Consider the following 20291-nt stretch of genomic DNA (forward strand, 5'->3'; position numbering starts at 1 on the left):
TCGCTAGTCAACTTCTCCTATCGCCAGTAAAAAACTCACTTACCTGGCTAATAATGTAAATTACCTTTTTGTTGTTTTGCAAAATGGAATCTTTTGGTTTTATCTTTACGCTTACACTAGTACGTGACTTTCGACAATTTAGTAATACCATAGTGTAATTCTATTATTTACACTAAGGTAATACCTATTTACCTAGTTTTGCACATTAGTTTAAAATAGTATAAATGTAAACTAATTTAAGTTTTTCACACTTTATTTCTTTACGTTAACACAAAAAAGGACAATACGAAATATTGGAGCGTCTATATCGTCTTAAATTAATCTCCGAATGCCCAATTGTCCACCGGTGCGGTGTTCGGTGTCGCCAACGCCAAGTGAGAAAAAAAAAAGGGGGGGGGGAGAGCAACAAGTTTGTTGCGCCACTGAGTTCCACTTTAAAATAGTCTGTTAATAATGCAAGATTGCAACGCACTGCAATTTGTGATTCCGACACTTTTTTTATCACGAGCGCTCCACTTCTGCATTTTGCAACACTCACAACGCAACAGTACAGTACAATACTGAACTCGAGATGTTTGCAACAATCGACTATATTTTATTTGCTGGGACGATAATCGTTAGCCTATGTATCGGGATTTATTTCGGATTTTCGAAAAAGTCTCAAACTACAGACGAATATCTTTTAGGCGGTCGAGAGATGCAGGTTATTCCTATCTCAGTGTCGCTCGTTGCAAGGTGAGAATGCATACAATTTTGCAAATTTACGCTAAATTTTCAGTTACATTTCCGGACTGACGGTCTTAGGAGTTCCCTCCGATGTTTATGTTTACGGCGCAAATACCGTATGGGTGTGTCTGTCGATCGTGATCGCGTCCATTGTGGGTTATTTCGTTTTCATACCCGTGATATTAAAGTTGCAGGGCCCTACTATTTTTGAGTACTTCGAATTGCGGTTTGATCGAAAACTCAAAGTCATGGCTACGTGCATGTATACCCTGCAGATCTTACTGTACAGTCCAGTGGTGGCGTATATTCCAGCAATAGCGTTTTCGCAAGGTAAACAGCCAGTTTAAATCATATAATACTCTCCCCTTTTTAGCAACCGGCATTAATCCACATGTTATTATCCCAGTTGTTTGCGCTACTTGCGTGTTATATACATGCGTTGGGGGTTTTAAAGCGGTAATTTGGACGGATGTGTTTCAGTTCCTAGGGACGATTACATCAATTGTTGCAGTGCTCATTTTTGGAATACAATCAGTAGGAGGAATCGGTGAGGTGTACAAAAAGGCTTCGCGAGGTCATCGCTTGGATTTCAAGTAAATCCTCATTGAACAGATCTATAATACCTACTAAAATAATTAAAGTTTCAGTATGGACCCTACGCAACGCGATGGATTTTGGCAGATGGCTATAGGATTTGCGACACACTGGATTTACAATCTCACGTTGCAACCCGCTGCCGTTCAAAAGTACCTTTCACTCCCCAAATCGGGCGATATCAAAAGGTACCTCATACTTGAGCAAACGCAACTACTTCACATTCCCAGGGTGATGTTTTTTCAGTGCTGCGGGTTGATCGTGGTCAACGTTCTGGCCGTGTTGATTGGGATTACAGTTTACGCAAAATATGCTACATGCGACCCAATTTCAACTGGCAAGGTAACTCGAGTCGATCAAATCTTACCTTATTTCGTCATGGATATTAGTCAAACTGTTCCCGTTTTACCAGGAATTTTTATTGGTGGAGTTTTCAGTGCTGCGTTAAGGTATAGGCGTCTCCTTAAATCCTGAAAATGATCGCTCTTCCTAGCACACTTTCATCCACGTTCAATTCACTAGCGGCAACGGTTTACAGTGACTTGGTCTCACTCCTTATCTCCAAGGAAGCAAAACAAGACAAAGAAGGTCGCATTTTGAAGCTGATTGTGATAACATCTGGTGCGATCTGCATCGGATTAACCTTCTTTGTAGATCACATGGGAAGTTTATTGGCATTTGTGAACGCCTCCATAGGATTAATTTACGGAATAATTGTTGGTCTCTTTGCCCTAGGTGTTATTGCACCAGTTACCAACTCAAAGGTGAGCCATCAGATGTAGCACTCATGTACAAAGAAAAATCCTAGGGCGCCTTCCTTGGAGCACTATCCAGTTTCTTGGTGGTTGGTACCATTGCAGGTCTGAATCAGTGGCACTCATTTAAAGGTAGACTTGGCAACTTTGCCCAGCCAATCTCCCTTGAAGGATGTAATGCGCATGTTAATATTACAACAGCACGGTAAGGCCAGAATTATGCTTTTAGCTGGTATAATGCTCAATTTTAGCACGGTATTAGACTCGGAAAAACCATTTGTACTTCTCCGACTGTCTTTTTGGTACAACCCCTTTGTCAGCACCATGGTGGTAATTCTAGTTGGACTTTCAGTGAGCTATTTGACCAAAGTGAGTAAGTGGAACTCTAGTAATAACAACTGTAAAACCCCTGTGAAGTACAATGCTGCAATAACGCACTGTGATGAATGTACCTATAATTTCTAGTTAGTGCTTGTAATACAAAAGGAAAAGCTATTTTGTTACTTTCACATAGCAAAGAAACAACTTCTACTCATAATTTTCCCTGGTGCCGAAACGGCATTAACTTGAGGTGGAGAGTACGTCAGTGTAACCACCACAACACCAGCAGCTGCTACAAGAACAACTGCTGTAAGAAGCTACGGAAGCATCACCGCCCAGGCCCCCAAGTCAACCTGTGGTCAGTGCTTGCTCCAGAATTAGCAATTCACCCGGGCCGATTTGGTGCTGGGGTGAGTTTGGGGCGTGAAGCGATAGATAGGTATTGCCTCGATACATAAGTACGAAAAAGAAATTTATACAAATAAACCTGCAACACTGTAGGGCGACTGATATATTACTTTAGCCAGGACAGGACACAAGAACCCTGGGTCGTTAAATCAAGGGTTTCTGGCCTTGGAGGAACAAAAGGAACCGTTTTCTTTCATATACGGCATGACAAACATGTATTTATGTCCGTGTGATCACGATTATGTTAAGTTGTAACATAAGCTAAAACAGTTATAGCATCAGTATATCTCCCGTCAGATTCTGTCAACCTACCTCCCAGATGGCAGAACTGATAGACCACTGAGAAAGCAATTAACACCTCATTATAGAGTGGGGGCGCACTAACGTCAATCCTAGGGGTAAGTCATTACTTGAATATCTGAGAAGTACAAATCTAGAGATTCCCAATCGGAGCAGCAAACCCACGTTCGTAACTACCCGAAGCAAGACTATAATTGATCTCAGTCTGGCATCATCAAGTATCTCTCACCACACGAACTGGCAAGTCACTCCTGAAACGCCTATGTCAGATCATAAGAAGAATTTCAATTGAAATCAACTGCATGGGAGCCGTCCCAAAGGGTTATTGCAATCTCAAGGTAGCGGATATTCCCCTTTACAACCATCTTCTCTTCAAAAAACTTAGAGAGAACCATTTCGAGGGACGACTCTCGAGACCTGCGAACTTACAAAGTAGATTTTCTTACTGCATTATGGAGCCATTAGAACAGGCATGTCATCTGAGGACTATCAAACCGGCCTATAACAAATTCTGGTAAATTCACGTAAAGGCGGCCCGCCGGCCAATTCCTCTCAATTTCAATAAAGACGGCCAATTGATAATGACCGGCAGGCCAGGACTAACTGTCCAAGTGTCCACTGAATGCGGGTGGGATATTAGGAGGCGTCAGAGATAGGCATTGAATAGTTTTTGCAACTCGATAGCATCCACCTCTTCTGCATCCCGACTAAATAAAATTCTGACAGCAGATTCATATTATAACCCAGCTAGTCTCAGACGAGAGGTTGGTTCCTAAATGGACAACCTATCAGACACAGCCGAGGTACTGAGAGACACACACACTTTCCCGGAGTCACCACAGCGCCATATCCCAACTGGCTAGAGGTAACCCCTTCATTCGTAGGATGACTAGGCTGTTGCCTGTCAGAGGGTTGATGTGGCAAGGGTGACCTGGGCGGTGAAGTCGTTGTCAGCATTCGAATCATAAGGATTGGACGGCATAATACCAGCCTTCCTGCAATAAAGACTGGATGTAGAGATGTTTTTCTGATTTCAAAAATGTAAACATCACTACTTTTTAATACGAAATAGAGCTATTAATAATTCGTAAAAACGTAAGAAACTACAGGCAAAAAAGCAGATATTTAAATAATATTAAAAAAATTGTGATGTATGCATTTTTGAAATCAAAAAACAATTCTCTATCAAGTGACATAAAATAAAAGTTACTTCCATAAGAAAAAACAAAGTTGATGACGGTTAAGGCGGACACGAAACGTCAAAGTTAAAATTTAAAAGTAGCATCTTTGTGAGGGAAAAAAGTGGCCATAATAATGTCATTTATCATCATTTATTTTAAAATATCTTTTTAAATAATGTTATGTTTTTGATCAAAGGCTGGGCAATTATGGTTGCTAGGCAGAGTTGTCATATGTAAAATTTAGTGAGAAGACGTCAAAGATTATTTTTTTCACTACTAGCGTCTGATGACATGATTATTAACCTTTTTTCCACTTGTAAAGTAGACTTTCTCGGCATTTGTTCAAAGTGGTTAATAATGTGGACATTATTAACTAGTAGTCAATAATGAGAACTTTTAGAAAACACAACCCGAAATTTCGCACAATAAACGTTTAGACAAGTTCTCTAAAATGAATAATTGCCACCATCCGCCATTTCCAGAGAAATTACATACCTAAAATTATTACATTTTGAAAAAATTCGAACGAAATTACTCTTTGAAAATATCTCAATGACAGAACAAAATACGGCCTGTTTGACTTGTACTTCAACGTACTTGATTGACATGTTAAATTAAGAAACAAACAATTCTGTCCAACCGTTCACTTTCTTATCAATATAATATGTTAATTTAGAGGACTTCAAGGACTAGTAGTGAAAAAAATAGTATATATACCACGGTAGAGAAGTCTATTATTGCCTTCGCACCTTACACCCCTCGGCGCACGCGCCTCGAGATGTAATCTTGGTGCTCAGGCAATAATACTGTACTTCTCTACCTTGATATATAATGTACTATTCTTGCAAATAAATTTTACTACTTAAAGGAATTAGAACAATAACTTCAATAAAAAATAAAAACGATTTTGCAAAATTTCGGTTTTTTCTGGATATCTCCGAAAGTAGTCGGAAATTTTTCACCATGGCCTGTATACATATTTGTGCTAATAATAATAATGTATTTACTTGTCCAACAGAAAAAAAATCCAATAATAGGATAAAGAAAGATAAACTTAATCGTGCTTACAAAAAACCAGGCAAAAAACCTAAATAAATGTTCTATATAAAGCTAGTTTAAAATATAATATTATAGATATTGAATAATATTGAATACCAGTACATTCAATATTTAACACTAGAAGTTTGATGAGCACTAAATAATATTTTAATGTTTTGAAAGTTACGATGTAACGATGTAATTGCTCATTAAATTTAAGAATAAGAAAACCAAGTTGGATTGCCGAACTAATTTAAGAAAATAAATACACTGACACTGCTGCTTTTGATTAACTTCGTTGATAAAATCAGATGACAGTGACAGCAACAGTGAGAATTGACATTTCCCCACTTCCTGTTGGGAAACTTCATTACCATCAACTGTTATAAAGATTACGGCCGCATGCTGCCAATATTAAATGAGGTAATAACAGAATGAATTTTTAGCGCATTTTTTAAGAATTAAGAAAAATATGCTATTATTTGCGTTTTGTCCGTCCGTCCGTTTCGAACTACTTCTAGGGGAATGGTCCTAGAGTCTTGGAATTTTTTGCAGTAGGTGCCTATACCTTGAATGTGTGCCAGACGGCCATCAAATTTCGCTGTCTAAAAGGGCCTCCCCTCCCCACGAATTATTTCCTGAGATGCTGTTTTTGAAAGTAAAACGTGCATAACTTTTACATACGACAACCAAAGGCCTCAACGAAAGTAATTAATTTCTACCAACCATAGGCCTTCTCCTCGACCTCTTAGAGTGATCGGGTATATTCATTCCCTTATACCTCAAAATCGGATTGTCGGAAGAGGGTACTCACAAAGGGCGATTGAGACGTCTGCAAGATATATATCCATTGGTGATGTCAAAACAAAAGTTATTTCGGTTAAAAAAATGTGCTTTATCTGCATAAGAGTTGTGCACAATTTATTCTTGTTTATTATACCTGGATCACAATCTCCGCTTTAAACACTCAAATGCGTGCAAAATAAGGCCTTTAAAGTTGATAAGTAACGATACTTCAAGTATGACATTTGAAACTGTCATCTGGGACTGAAATAAAAAATCTTCCTAGGTCGCTTTCTGTAAATGTAGAACATTTCTTGTACCTATCTTTTGTTGAAGTTTTCACAAACACGCGTAATTTAGGGTATGCTGCCAAATCTGTTCCATTTTTTAATCGTATAGCATTATTTGAAGTTTTGAATGAATGCACAAAAGGAGAGAACCTTTGATATTTCCTGCATATATGCCAGAATTATCGATGCATTACTTTGTTCGTAAATGCTTCCTATTCATCCATACGAAAAGAACTATTCATAATCTTTATAATAAGCTTTACTGGATTTGGATTTTACACCTACCAAGTTTTCTTTAGATTTTACAAGCCATTTAATGGACATGTTTTCGAGTATAACGTCAATATGAGTTCATTGTATTTTCCTTATTTTTAAATTAAATGGCAGGTATAATAAAAAATACTATAAGAAACACGTGTATAATTGGTCTTTAAAGCACTTGCAACGTTTAAAGGTACTCCGCTTCGCATCGTGCCCTTAAACTAGTTGCGCGTGCTTTAAAGACTTGATTATACACTTGTCTCTTAATATTCTATTTTGGAACTGGAGAAACCCGTTACAATATGTAACATTTATCAGGAAGTATATTATTTAATGTAGGTAAATGGTGTTTCAATAATATACGTCGCCTACCCATGTGGTTACAAGATTTAATATCGAAACATGATGTAGATTAAAAGGTCAGAGGGAACTTTCATTAATGAATAGATCATACTCATCAGTCATCAGTTCCTCTTGACCTATACTTTGCTGTGCAGAAGAAAATCTCAATCAAAGCAATGTTGTACCTGAATGTATTAGTATTACCTATGTGAAGGTTAATTACCATAGAGATAAATGTGTTATCTATCAGATAGTCTTAACGGTAACAAGAAAAACGCTTCTAAAGGTGCGCAATAATATTGGCTGTTTCAAACTAGGTACCTATGTAGGTACTAATTAAGTTTCTAGGTAAGTGCGGTGTTTATTAAATACGCTCTGTTCCGATACGTTCGTTTCAGACATCAGTTTTAATTAGCATCGCTTCGAGTTGCTTTAAATTTTGAAAAGGGTGACTTTAAATTTTATTCGCATGCGATAACACGAAAATTAAACTTGCCAACTACAGGAGACCGGTTAAACTCAATGAAAATCAAATGAATGTACGCTACATAGTAATTTTGACTGGTACTTACCGTGCAGGCGTGCACTGCCTAAAAGTTGGAACGAGTGGCTAAAACAACTGCGTATGACAGTTTATACTTTATACACAAGTTTCATTATGTATGTTTCGTCAATAATTTTATAGGTACCGATAGGACATAAGAAATTGCTACAGGATTCTGTAGAATTTATTATATGTATATTCCCAGTGAAGCATCTTCAGAAAGATGACTTTGCGGAACTCTCAGAGAATTTAAATAATACCCGAAGCAGCTGCCGCATGATACAGTGAAATTCTGAAAAACTACCCGGCAAACAATTTCAAACTTTAATTCATTAAAAGTTTTCTAACAAACAAATGCGACAATGATATAAAATGCAAAAGTTTATAATCTCTACATTACAAGGGTAAAATTTTCCAAATAATTTACTCCTTACCGCGTCTCTAAAGTAAGGGAGGCATCAATTTATTGGTGACTACTTAAATCCTGTACTTCATTGTAAACCCAAAAATAAATCATAAAACATCAATCCTTAATTCTTTATCCCATCCCTACACATTTTCAAATTCAATTTAAGGATTCTGAATTTCTCATTACGAGTAAATACGATACTCCGTTGGTTGATTAACGAATGAAATGCGCTCTATCATTTTACTTCGCAAAAAAAGGTACAAAATAATTTAAATTAATTTTCCGTCATTTCAATCTTTTTTTTCACTACTGCAGGGAGGATATATCTAATTTCTTTTATTCATTCATATTGAAACAGTCACATTCTTTTCGAAATTTTAAACCCTCAAGTTTGATTTAATTCTTTATATCAGTATTGAATTTATTTGTAGCACTTGTTATGCAAATTGACAACTTGACGTGCCCACCCGAATTGAAATTATTTAAAAACTCTTACTGACGTGAGGCGCGCTATTTAATATTCTTCGCCATCGTTCGCCACAGCAAAATCAAATTGCCTTGGCGATGTGTGGGGTAACTTTAAATGTAGAACACCCCTGGGATAAAATATTCGTCGATTTCAGTTAATTTAAATTCCACCAACTCTAATATTAAGACTGACATGTTTGACTTCACTGCGAAATTGAATTGTTCGGCGTAAATGAATTAAGCGAAGGTTAAAAAGGTTAATTGCCTATTTACGTTATTAGCATGTGGATGTGATTTCGGTAGGTATATGAGAAAATCCAAACTCGTATGTCAAAAGCATTAAAAAAAAGTCGGTAAAACTTTTAGCGGATGCCGAACCACAGAGTAATGAAATGTTTCCCATGTCTCTAATAAAACCGTCAAAACTGGAAAACAACATTTCATCCCAAATGACATTCGCTAGTTTATTTAAATATGTAAATAGAATTTTCGATATTCCCACGTTACGCATTAAACTTTCAATTCTATCGGTAATGTTCACATTAACTGCACCCACTATTATAATAAAGGCGCATGTACAATTACGTACACAAATTTGCACGGTTAAAATTGTACCTCACTTTCAGATGCCTTCTTTTGCCACTTGATAGTTTTATAAAAAAAATGTAATTTAGAAATACGGTTAATTCGTACGTAAGTAATTGAATTGGCAATTGGGTAGTTTTTAAGTGTTAACTAAAATTTACTATTTTGTCAGTCAAGTGTCCTGAGGGAGAACTATCGTAGTACCCTCTAAATGTATTTTGAGTACTTCGAACTTGTACATGGTAATTCGAGTTCTATTCAGCTTCAAAATTCAACAAAGTAACACGTTACTGGTATTCCGTGTGCTTTAAAATCGCGTAGAACGTTTGTGGCACCATTTTAACACTGACTATACTGGGCGTAACATATAAGTATGTAGGTACATTTCGAAAAAATCCCGCTCTCTCAAAAATAAAGGTAAATAAATAAATAAACATTTTGGCAACGTTTTTCCATAATCGGAAAGGGCATACCTTGAAATCTAGGCTTCACTCTCTTATAATGGTTGCTGAGTGTCACGGTAATACTAATGCCCCACCGATGGGTGCCATTTGCATCTGGAGCTTTATTTTAAAACTCTGCTGCCATTTATTGATTGACAAACTACCTTTCTTTTGCATAAGGTGAAAATTGCAACCAGAACACTGTACTATAAACAATATAATAATAAAGTTAATTATGCCGGCGACTAACTCAATCGGTTCGCTTTTTACTTTACCTGTCTTACTTGGGCTTGTTTAAGGGATCTCCTCTAGCTGAAATTGTCACTACAAAAGGGATTCTTTGAAGCTTGTACTGTCCAGCACAATGACAACAACGGAAATAATTAAGTTTAGTGTATTAATAAAAATAAACACGGAAAATATTGGAGATATTTAAGGTTGCATCTCCTTGATTACATTACTTTTTATCAAATGGTCTAAATATTAAACTTCTACCTGGAATATGAATCCTAGGTAGAGATGGCTATCTTTTTGACTAATGTTAAATCGTCCAATAATTTGAATTAGGATTGCTACCAATTTACACTTTAACGACAACCTAATCGTTTTACATTGACAAAATAAATTGTGCAATACCTCTGAATTTGGTTCCCTTATTCATGGAATTCGGTAAGATAAAAAAGTCCGAAAGACTGGTCACAAATTCAGGGGTTTCATTTGATAATAATACGAATGGATACAACAATAATTTACACAATTTTCAACATTTTTATCTCTCATTTACAGTTTTAGCGATAATAGTAATAGTTCAAAATATAAACTTAAATATAATCGGACTTTGCTAACAGTTTTCTTTATCGCAATTTCACTTTCACACGGGGTATTTTTTCCAATTTCTGGCAAGTAAAATGTTTATTGAATTTGTTGAAGAGCATTTGATTTATAAGTATAGACAGTGTCTCTATCTGAATGAATTACGAACTAACATGCACTTGTTCTATTATATTCAAAATGGTAACTTCGCTTTTTCGCGTAATTTTTCCACCGGGGCAAATTAAAGCTATCTGCAGTCAACCATAAACACACTAATTCGATTTACTACAACAACAGGATTCAACTTCTCAGCCCCAAAAACCAAAATAACCAACTTTACGAAAGCAAGAAAGGTTGAACAACCACCCATGTACCTAAATGATACACCACTAACCTACTGTAGAGAAATGAAAATATTAGGACTTACATACGATCAGAAACTAACTTTCAAAACACATATCAACAATATCAAGAATAAAACAATGAAGGGGCTAAACCTACTAAAAATATTATCAAGCTATGAATGGGGATCTGATACTGAGAGTCTACTAAAAATTTATCAAACCTTGATCAGATCAACTATTGAGTACGGTTCAATAATATATGCATCGGCAAAACGTGGCTTTAAAAAAATTAGACACCATCCACCATGCTGGAATTCGACTCGCACTAGGAGCATTTAGAACCACACCTGTAGACAGCCTCCTTTGCGAAGCAGCAGAACCACCTCTACAAATCAGGAGAAAACTCCTATCCACACGATACTACTACAAAAGACTCCTCAACAGAAACCACCTTTCCTACCACAATATCCACAGTGACAAACACAAAAACTACTACTCAGTAAATAAATCCCTACCTCAGCCATTTCACATACGCATAAAAACCATGCTATCACCAACCTACAAACCAACGCAAATCCTTTCAAATGAAGAATCTATTACTGCACCTTGGACTTTCAAGCCACCACAAACTGACCTATCTCTCCTCAAGCTGCCCAAACACGAATTTAACAACCAAATAATAAAAAACAAATGCACAGAAATTCTCTCAAAATACTCGTCAGGCACAAACATATATACTGACGCTTCAAAAATAAAAGCGGAAGTGGGAGTGGCAGTAATCGTATCTAACGAGCACATCACATACGACACTAAAGGCGCTTCAATCTACACTGGAGAGCTCATTGCCATCAAACGCGCCCTGGACTACTCCAAAAATCATGAACTACACAATATTAACATCATCACCGATTCACTATCGTCCATCCAATCCGTAAAAACGCTATACGTAGAACACCCGATTGTCCAAGACATCCAAGCCACCATCTCCGAAAGGCACAACAAAAAATGGACCACTACACTAATATGGGTCCCATCGCATTGTGGAATCACTGGAAACGAGGCGGCTGACCAGCAAGCAAAAATCGCAGCACGTCATCCCCAAAGCGCCGTAAGTAAAATGACCATCCAGGACATACTAATTGCGCAAAAAACAAGCCTTTTAAACCAATGGCAGAGTAATTGGACAGAGACAACACAAAAACTCACACCAATTAAACCGAATGTGAGGAGATGGAAACAAAGGCTATCCAACAGGAAATATGAGGTGACCCTAACACGACTACGCCTGGGCCACACCAAGCTCACCCACAAACACCTACTACAAATGGCAGAAACACCCCAATGCGAAAAATGCAACGTGGACTTGACGATAAAGCACCTACTGATCGAATGCCCTCACTACCAGAACACAAGAACAGCAACGCACCTGCCGGACGCACTGGAAGTGACACTGAATCCGGAGAAGACTGACGGAAGAACAGTAATTGCTTTTCTGGACGGAATACAAATGACCAAACAAATATAGTGTACTTACCTAACATAACTGTATTCTGTAATTTTCACTGTACTATAGTAATCAAATGTAGGTATATTAACTAAATGTAAATGGGTGCCAATAACCCTGGCAGTTGAGGTACCTCCTAATAAATTCAAAAAAAAAAACATTTCGAAAACTACTGGATATTAATGGACACTAAACGTCGTTTGGAACTAGATTAACTCCCTCTCTTTAAACTAGGTTTTCCCGAACGCACAATTTAATTACTGAGGCTCTAAAAGCCGCTTTACGAAAACGCCGTACTGACCAAACGCGAATCTTCTTGGTTGACTCTTTAAACCAGAATCTCTTCGCCTTCACCGCTCAAACCAGAATGAATAATTTCGTGCAAAGCTCATACCCTCCCTCTATAGCAAGCTGACTTAAAACGCTTATTTCAAATTTCAAACTTTATTCAGTATTACCGTCACGGTATTCTCTTTACGTATTGCGATGTAACATACTTTTTTAATTTGTATCGCTCCCGCTTTTATGTATTTGATTAAAGGATCAAAACGCATGCTGCACCACTGTAGTATTTTAATTGCGAATGTCGTTTCAGTATTCAGTTATAGCGATATTGAGAGTTAGGAAAATTCCTTTAGTTTAATTAATTTTTATCTGATTTTGAGATCAGGGTTAGTTTTATCATTTTTAGGGGAAGGTGGAAGATTAGTACAGGGTGTTAATCCAATTTAGGGCATATTATAGTTTTTGATACGTGGGTAGTTGAAGTAGAATTTTCCATAGGTGTGGGTGACTTTCATTTAAGATGTAACTGGTGAAATAATCAACAATAAATTTAACTCATACGACATGTGTACACCACAGGGTTCAACATTGGCTCTACTACTATATTACTCATGTAATCTAAATGGGAACTAAATAAATGAAATGTAAGTTCGCTAAAACATTTTACAACAAATTATACATTGTAATACTGTAGTGTAGTATCCGAAGGGTAGGAAACTGCAGTGATCAAAGAGCATTTGAGTCATTATTTGCGAGGATAACTCCGAACAATATAAGGATATGGACTCAGGTGCCTGCCATTTTGGTCAGGTATTTGCTATTTATGAATTATTACATAAAAAAAGAAGTGGTTGTTCCGATGAGACAGATTAAGTTTGGGAGCCTGTTCTTTTGTTAATAACGAACTTTTACTGGAAGACTGTAAGCTGCTTATGTTCGTACAATCCACTTGCAAGGTACAACAGTATTTTAATGAAATAAGGTTGTCACAGAACAGCTGTTTAGAATTTACAATATATTGTTGACGACGCAACCCATCGCGCATGCTTAAAGACAAAAATAGTACAGAACTTGGGTAAAAAATTGGACAGGATCTAGTTTCAAAATTGAATATAGATAAATTTAGTTTTCAAACTACCCAGTTAGCTCAAAACAAAACAACCTTTAAATTGAAAATTGTAATTATTCTCTTCGGAGACTTTCGGCTCCCTTGCCAAAGAAAAATCTCAATATGGACTGAAAATTAATAATTTGGGCGACTCGGTAGCCTCGATCAACTTCAAAAATTCTAAAAAATTAACTCCATAATTTTAATTAACACCTGACATAATTCTTGGGCACGAACAGAAAAATCCGATAAGAAAACTCTATTCTGCGTTCGAATGAACACACAATTAATTGATTGGCTGGCAATGACTAAAATTTGTTCCGAAATACATGAAAATAAAATAAATTCAAATCCCTGAAAGAAAGAAAAGTTTACAAAGCTTGTTTGGACACATTAAGTACCCCGCACGCAGTGAACAATTTAAAATCGATAAAATAAAAACGAAACATTTTTACAAATTTCTAAAAGGAAAAAAACACCGAAATACAAATTTAAGTAAAATAAACCAAATTTGTGTTTATGTAAAAAAAACACAGATTCACTTAATCAATTGAAATATTCTTATTTACAGGGTGTCCCGTCGTTATTCTTGGTGTTTAGACCGAAATAACGTCTTACACAAGATCATTATAGAAGAAACATATGCAAGCAAAAAAAAACAACTAATAGTCCCTAATTTAACCTATGGCGTACGGTGAAATACTGGCCGGGAGCACGTCGTCGTGTGAACACCGTACAAACATTATTTTTTCGAGAAGTTTTAAAATACGAAAAATTTGTTGAGAGCGAACCATTAAGTTTTTTGTCCTGAAGTAGAACAATTAAGTATACGTTTTTTTTGCCGCTTTTTTGGCATCGGGCAACATTTTCCATTCAAGTTTCGGGCCCTGAAGGGAAAATTACGTGAAGAGTTTTAATTAGTAAAAAGCTAACAGTTGTGCAGTACCAAAGTTCCTGCAGGGAAAGTAAAGTTATCGCTAAGGCCCAATTGAGGTAATACAACTTTGTGCACTTTTATTTTTTTTTAATGAAAATATAAAGTTCTAAATTTGGCCACCTGGTAGGTAAAAATTTTATTGTTTATCAGTTAAATCAACGCCGCATATCCGCAGGAAAGTATCGACTTCATTTGTAACATGCAGGTCAGAACAGGAAAAAATCTTATCTTAGTGCTAAGAGTACTTAGCATCGTAACCTGCAATTGTAAAATAATATCTACCAGAAACATAATCGACTAGAATAATTATTCAAAATAACATTGCATAAATAATGTAAGCTTTAGCTTCGCCACCGTGTTTTTAATACAAGAGGTAGCGTACTACCCCCACATATGCTCATATGCGATGTACCTACGCTTTTTGCTAACGAATTAATTTCATGCACGAGTATAAGAGTTTACGAGTATACAATGTGCCTAAAGCTAACGGAACGATATGAGGAAGTAAGATTATAACACATGAAAGTATCTACTTTACAACATTTTGTAAGTAGGATGAATGAGTGGTATCTAACTACCCAGCGATCTATATTTTAGCAAAAATACCTACGCGGACTTTCAAAATTATGAAACTTATCACTTTGGTGCTTCTTTTTTTAAATAATTTATGGATTGATGTAGGTACACCAAAATAATATCCGCTCAATTAAACATGTAACAGTATGATAAAAGAAAATATTTAATTAACTTGATGCAAATATGTCGCAAAAGATAAATACAGATTTATTAAATTTAGGACATGGTAAGTACCCACAACATGATTTCTACACAAATACACGTGTAAAAGCAATTAAAAGAATGCGGCCAACTGAATAGGCAAGCTGGTCTAATTTCTAACTGTTCATCAATTATACTAATTTCTACAGTCATACAATCAACGAACCTTGGTGGATGTCTCAAAACGTGCAGGGAGTAACTGATCTAAACGGTTTTACATACGTTTGATTGTACCTACCTCGTTGGACGTCAATAACCAGTGTAATCAATATGAGTCTGTATAGTATGGAGCCCTTTTATTTACACAAAGGGATTGGCACAAAACAGAATTCTGATATTTATTTCAATGGGGTTAATAATAAAGTTAATAGTGTTCGTAATTTCGTAGAATTTCCATGTTAAATTTCTGCTAATTGCTTTCGACCCTTATTGACTCCACTAGTTGCTTTTAGCGAAGCTTTCATTGTTGACCACATGTTGGAATAAATTAAAATTATTTAATGTAGATGCCATTAGAAATTCTGAACAGTTTTAATAACGTCGCTACGTATATGCGAAATGAAATATAACGCATTAGGTAGCGATTTTGGTGTGAGAATTTTTATATTACGTTTTCATTACTACAAAATTAGCTCATTATGTAGTCCGGTAACGTTCAGAAAACGCAATACGTGAATGTAAAACTACTGGGTAGTGTTTTCACGTCGAATGGGGCTGTTTTTCGAGAAAGGAAGCTTTCAATTTATGAGCAACAAAAGTAAGTTACGCTCGTCCCTCAGTCGCTACACAATAAACTCGTGGCACGTGTCAAAAAGATCAATGGGACCAAATAAGGTATATTTCAAAATCAGACGCAGATGTTCGCCTTGATTATGTCTACGATTTCGAACTAGATTAAAGGGGGCCAATTCGGTTTTATTGAAATAATTTATCTTCAGACTTACAACGAGGATGTTTGTGGAATCTATAAGATTGTCCTCGGGCAGAAAGTGAGTGTGTGAAGGCTCACTTCGCGTTAATTATTGAAGGGAGAAACGCTCAGCATACTAATTACACGTACTTACGGGAGTTTATTTTCTGATATATATCGGGCGAAGCGTTAAACATAATTAAAATATAATAATTAACTGTAAAGTAGAATTTCCCTTAGTTTCCGCGCACGTCATCAATTGTTTTTGGGGAATATTAACGAATTAATAAAATTTAAAAAAATCATTATAAACCACAATAAACGTTGGAATTACGTCTTTAGGGTAGACTGACCGATGTATTTGACAAAATATAGGTTGTTGAGGCAGTCGTGCGTTATTTTAAAAATCAAAGCCAAAAATCTTTAGTGAAAAGGTTTTTCCAGGGGTTTTTCTTTTGTTTTCAGGTTACCTGTGAAGCGAGATTGGGGTAGTTTACGTTTACATTGCGACAGAACCATAACTTCCGTAAGTCCTACTCCGATATTCTGCGCCAAAAGTTGTTAAATAACCCGAAAATGTCATCGGGTTAACCAAGAAAAGGTAAGTAACTTATTTCTAATTTTATTCGTTATTTTGAACGAGAAAGAGATAATGGTAGTCCATTTTTACCAGTCGCAAAAGTAAGAGAGGCAAGTGCTTACTTTAGTAATATAAAAATTCGTATACGTAACAAGTTTCATTTTACAGAGATTTTCGGATGCATTAAATTTTAGCCTGCAAACAGAGACTTTTATTTCAGAAATTTCTAAATCGGGCAAACCTCTAGAAAGTCCTAAAATAACAAGGCAATGTAAGAAACCCGTTAGCGATGTTGATGGTTTCGCACAGATAGCGTTCTGAACTCCCCCATCTACGACATGAGTACAAGACCCCACATGATATCAACCTGTTTACCATTTTTTAGCAACCTGATGTAAACATGATGACCGACACATTGGCGTGAAGGGTGATAGCAGGGAAAATTGTTTAAATATATGGCAACAAGCAATTGATACAGTTACACCTGATATTTATTTATTTGTTTATTTATTTATTTATTTCCTTTGAGCCCTCAACAGGCTTTCGCCCAATTGCAGAGTGACTCGCATAATTCTGTTTGGAGGTGCCCCTGCGGAAGGTCTTAAGTTGTTCTATACTACTCCGGTATTAACCTCACAAATTGGGAAAACTGCAGGAAAACCTTTGTGAGAACGTAGAGCATACCAACAAAATTACTTTAGATTGATGGCAAAGAAAGACCAAGTTTGATCGAGAAGATGTAACTCCACCAATAACTAATTTGGAAGATGAAGGTGATATTCTGATGATTCAGATTAATGTTTTTCGGTTTATTTAGATATCAACTTCAAGATTTGAAGTCAACAAAATGGCTAGTGAACGGCGCCTGAGGTGTTTTAAAATACATGGAGAGATTCGAAATGATCGCGCCTTCGGTAAATAGGCCGTGGTTCAATTTTCACCAGAACGAAAACAGGAAGATCGGCGTACAAATTAGGCGAAAGTTTATCGCCCTTGTGACGTTCAACAAGCAGCTGAAACGATGCACGTTGATGTTTTTGGTAAAAATATGACGTTCCTAGAATCTTGAAATTCGTAACCTGCTTTTTATGTTTTGGGGATTTTCTTTTGGTTTTGTTGTCTTTGTTAATTTAGTTCGTGCATTTGTGGGGATTATACCGGGGTTTTTGTCTCGTAGAAGGTTTCCCTGACATCGCCTGGTTATGTGCGTAATATATTTTATATGAACTGGTCTTTTCTTACGCACAAAGTTATGACTTTTTTATTCAATTTCCTTTCCCATCTTTGTATGTATATAAAATTCTTCTGTACGTGTCTTGGTGACATAACTCTTCCTAAACGGCTGGACGGATTTTGATGAAAATCTTTGTTTCAGTATCTGTGTGTACACCTACGGTTTAGATTCACAATTGGGCCCGATAGAATTATTGGATTTTTTTAAAACTTCTTTTTCGTTGATGTCGCACTCTGCTATTTCGCGTACCGAACGATACATCCGACAAGTCACTAGGATTAGGATTGATATTTCTGACACTTTTTGAATTCGCGTGGATTCCAAAGTAGGTTTTTTTCTACATTGTATATGGGGAACTACGGTCAGGTTTCAAGAAGCTTCCAAGAAAACTAATTCAAGAAAAACACCAGAAATTACAGAAGTTCAAATTGACATCATGTATTCGCAAGAAAGCAAAATATCTTTAGAAGATTAGAAATACGGAGGGAGTAAATAAATGCAACAGGAACAACCCCGAGTACATAAAGAAGCCATAATGAACGCAATAGAAAAATACATTCAGAAACAACAAACCAGTAATATTCAATGAGAAATACAGCAACTACCAATCATGATGAAGGTATTGCTTAAAAAAGCGAGAAAGGAACAGAAAGAAGGTCAAGATAAAATGAAGAACAAAATCGAAGGCCAAGATAAAATGGAGAAGATAGAAGCAGTACAAGAAGGCCAGGAGAAAATAGGAGGGTTGCTTGAACAGAAGTGCGGCAAGAATTCAGAGTATAACAGGTTCAATTCGAAAAGAAGATTAAATCTGGCCAAGAGAAGGTGGGAGAAGTAAATGGTTTAGAAATCCAATCAGTACGAGCAGAAATGAAACGTAAGCAAAAGAAAGCCGGCAATCAGTGGAGAGAGAAATTGGAAATCTGCACCACCCGATTTACAAGTAGGTTGTATGACCAAGACCACACAATATTAGGAATTCAAGAAAGGCATGGAAATTTCCGAGAAAGGATAAAGAATGTAATTGGAGAATTAGAAGAGAGAGTGAAGAAGAACGAAGAAGGAATCGGCCAGCATGAAAATAATATTGAAGAAGTAAGAACCCAATGGGAAGAATCAAGAAAGAATCATCATGTAAATGCCGAAGAAATTTGAATGGCAACATCCAAACCATCCATCAGGCCAGCTTCATAGAAAGTTCAGAAAACTATTTAAAAAATTTTGAACCAAATGAGTCAAACAACTGAACCTATGCAAAAGAAATGGTCGAAGGAAACACAAAAGTCTATGGCCGAGTCAAAGAAAAATAAATGTGAAAATTGGGAAATATTCAAAGAGGAATTCTTCAAACAATATAGGTCTGAAGATCATTGGCCACCCCATGTTTATATCCACCAAAATTTGGAAAATGCAGCGACCTCGTTTGGTACAAGGTCAGCAAAGCAAATCACTTACAGCCACTGCCACTTCCCCAGGGAAGTCGAAAATGTCCTGATTGGGCTAGGAGTCAACACTATAACTCAACTTACCAACACCTTAGAAAGAAAAATGGCAAATCAAAGACCAAGAGCCAATGTAGCTGGAAGAGGTCAAGAAATTAGAAGATATAAGAGTGAGAGAAGCTACAATAGAAGACAAGTTAACTTCATTAAAAGGGGGTTATTATAATTACAATTCGAGAGAAAGAGGAAGATATGAACAGAGTAGGAACTAGAACTAGAAAAGGATACAGTTCTCTACATCAGTCCGAAAACTACGAAGACGGGGAGCCCCACTAATTCCAAAAAATTATTTCTAGCAAATTAAAATCAAAAAAGAAACGAAGAAAACTTAAAGAAGATGAGCGAGGAGAAGAAGAAAATTTAAGCAATTTGATTGGTAATTTTAAACAAGTCAAGGAAGAATGAACGAAAGAAAGAATGGTGATTCAACAGAAGATAAACTAAAGTTAATAGAAGAAAAGGAGACGAACTATGAAGAACAAGTAGATTTAGTAGAATACTCGAAGTTGTTCGAGTTAGAAGAAGAACTTGAAATTTCCTAAAGAATTACAAGAGGATAACATAGAATTAGAAAAGTAATTAAAGAATAAAGAAGATGAATTGAAGGTAAAAGGAGAGAAAATTATGACATTCAAGAGAATCTAAAATTAGTTGAGAAGAATGATATTGATGCGTTGAGAAGTTTGGTTCAGACAAATGTGAAGAGACCGAATTGAAGAAAAATTTGAAGAAGAAAGAAATATAAGTAGAAAATTGCGAAATTGGATAAGAAACGTAAGAAAAGGAAGAAATATCCCACTTGTCCAATTCCAATGCAAGTTGGAGTTAAGGCAATTATACGACAGTGTT

The 20291-nt window shown here is 36.3% G+C and overlaps 1 protein-coding gene across 2 annotated transcripts; it reads left to right on the forward strand.

Moving 5' to 3' along the window:
* Positions 1-621: 621 nt before the first annotated feature.
* On the forward strand, positions 622-16701 carry LOC116182355 (sodium-coupled monocarboxylate transporter 1-like). Of its 2 annotated transcripts, none has more exons than XM_031502885.1 (9): positions 622-735; positions 779-1056; positions 1100-1319; positions 1368-1508; positions 1551-1769; positions 1814-2084; positions 2129-2280; positions 2327-2448; positions 16592-16701. In XM_031502885.1, the coding sequence occupies exons 1-9, from the start codon at positions 698-700 to the stop codon at positions 16600-16602; spliced, it is 1452 nt and encodes a 483-aa protein (XP_031358745.1). In that variant the 5' UTR covers positions 622-697; the 3' UTR covers positions 16603-16701. The 2 variants fall into 2 exon arrangements, with proteins under 2 accessions (XP_031358745.1, XP_031358744.1); XM_031502884.1 differs by having other exon boundaries at positions 2327-2444; positions 16592-16680.
* Positions 16702-20291: the final 3590 nt, after the last annotated feature.

Source organism: Photinus pyralis, unplaced genomic scaffold (assembly GCF_008802855.1).
Source record: "Photinus pyralis isolate 1611_PpyrPB1 unplaced genomic scaffold, Ppyr1.3 Ppyr1.4_unclustered_Scaffold4909, whole genome shotgun sequence".
NCBI lineage: Eukaryota > Metazoa > Arthropoda > Insecta > Coleoptera > Lampyridae > Photinus > Photinus pyralis.

Bases quoted from the DNA above. Each gene is read 5' to 3' on its own strand.
- LOC116182355 (XM_031502884.1), top strand. From the start codon at position 698: ATGCAGGTTATTCCTATCTCAGTGTCGCTCGTTGCAAG. The intron at 2,085-2,128 runs GTGAGCCATCAG...GAAAAATCCTAG, and splicing joins CACCAGTTACCAACTCAAAG to GGCGCCTTCCTTGGAGCACT. The intron at 2,281-2,326 runs GTAAGGCCAGAA...GCTCAATTTTAG, and splicing joins GTTAATATTACAACAGCACG to CACGGTATTAGACTCGGAAA.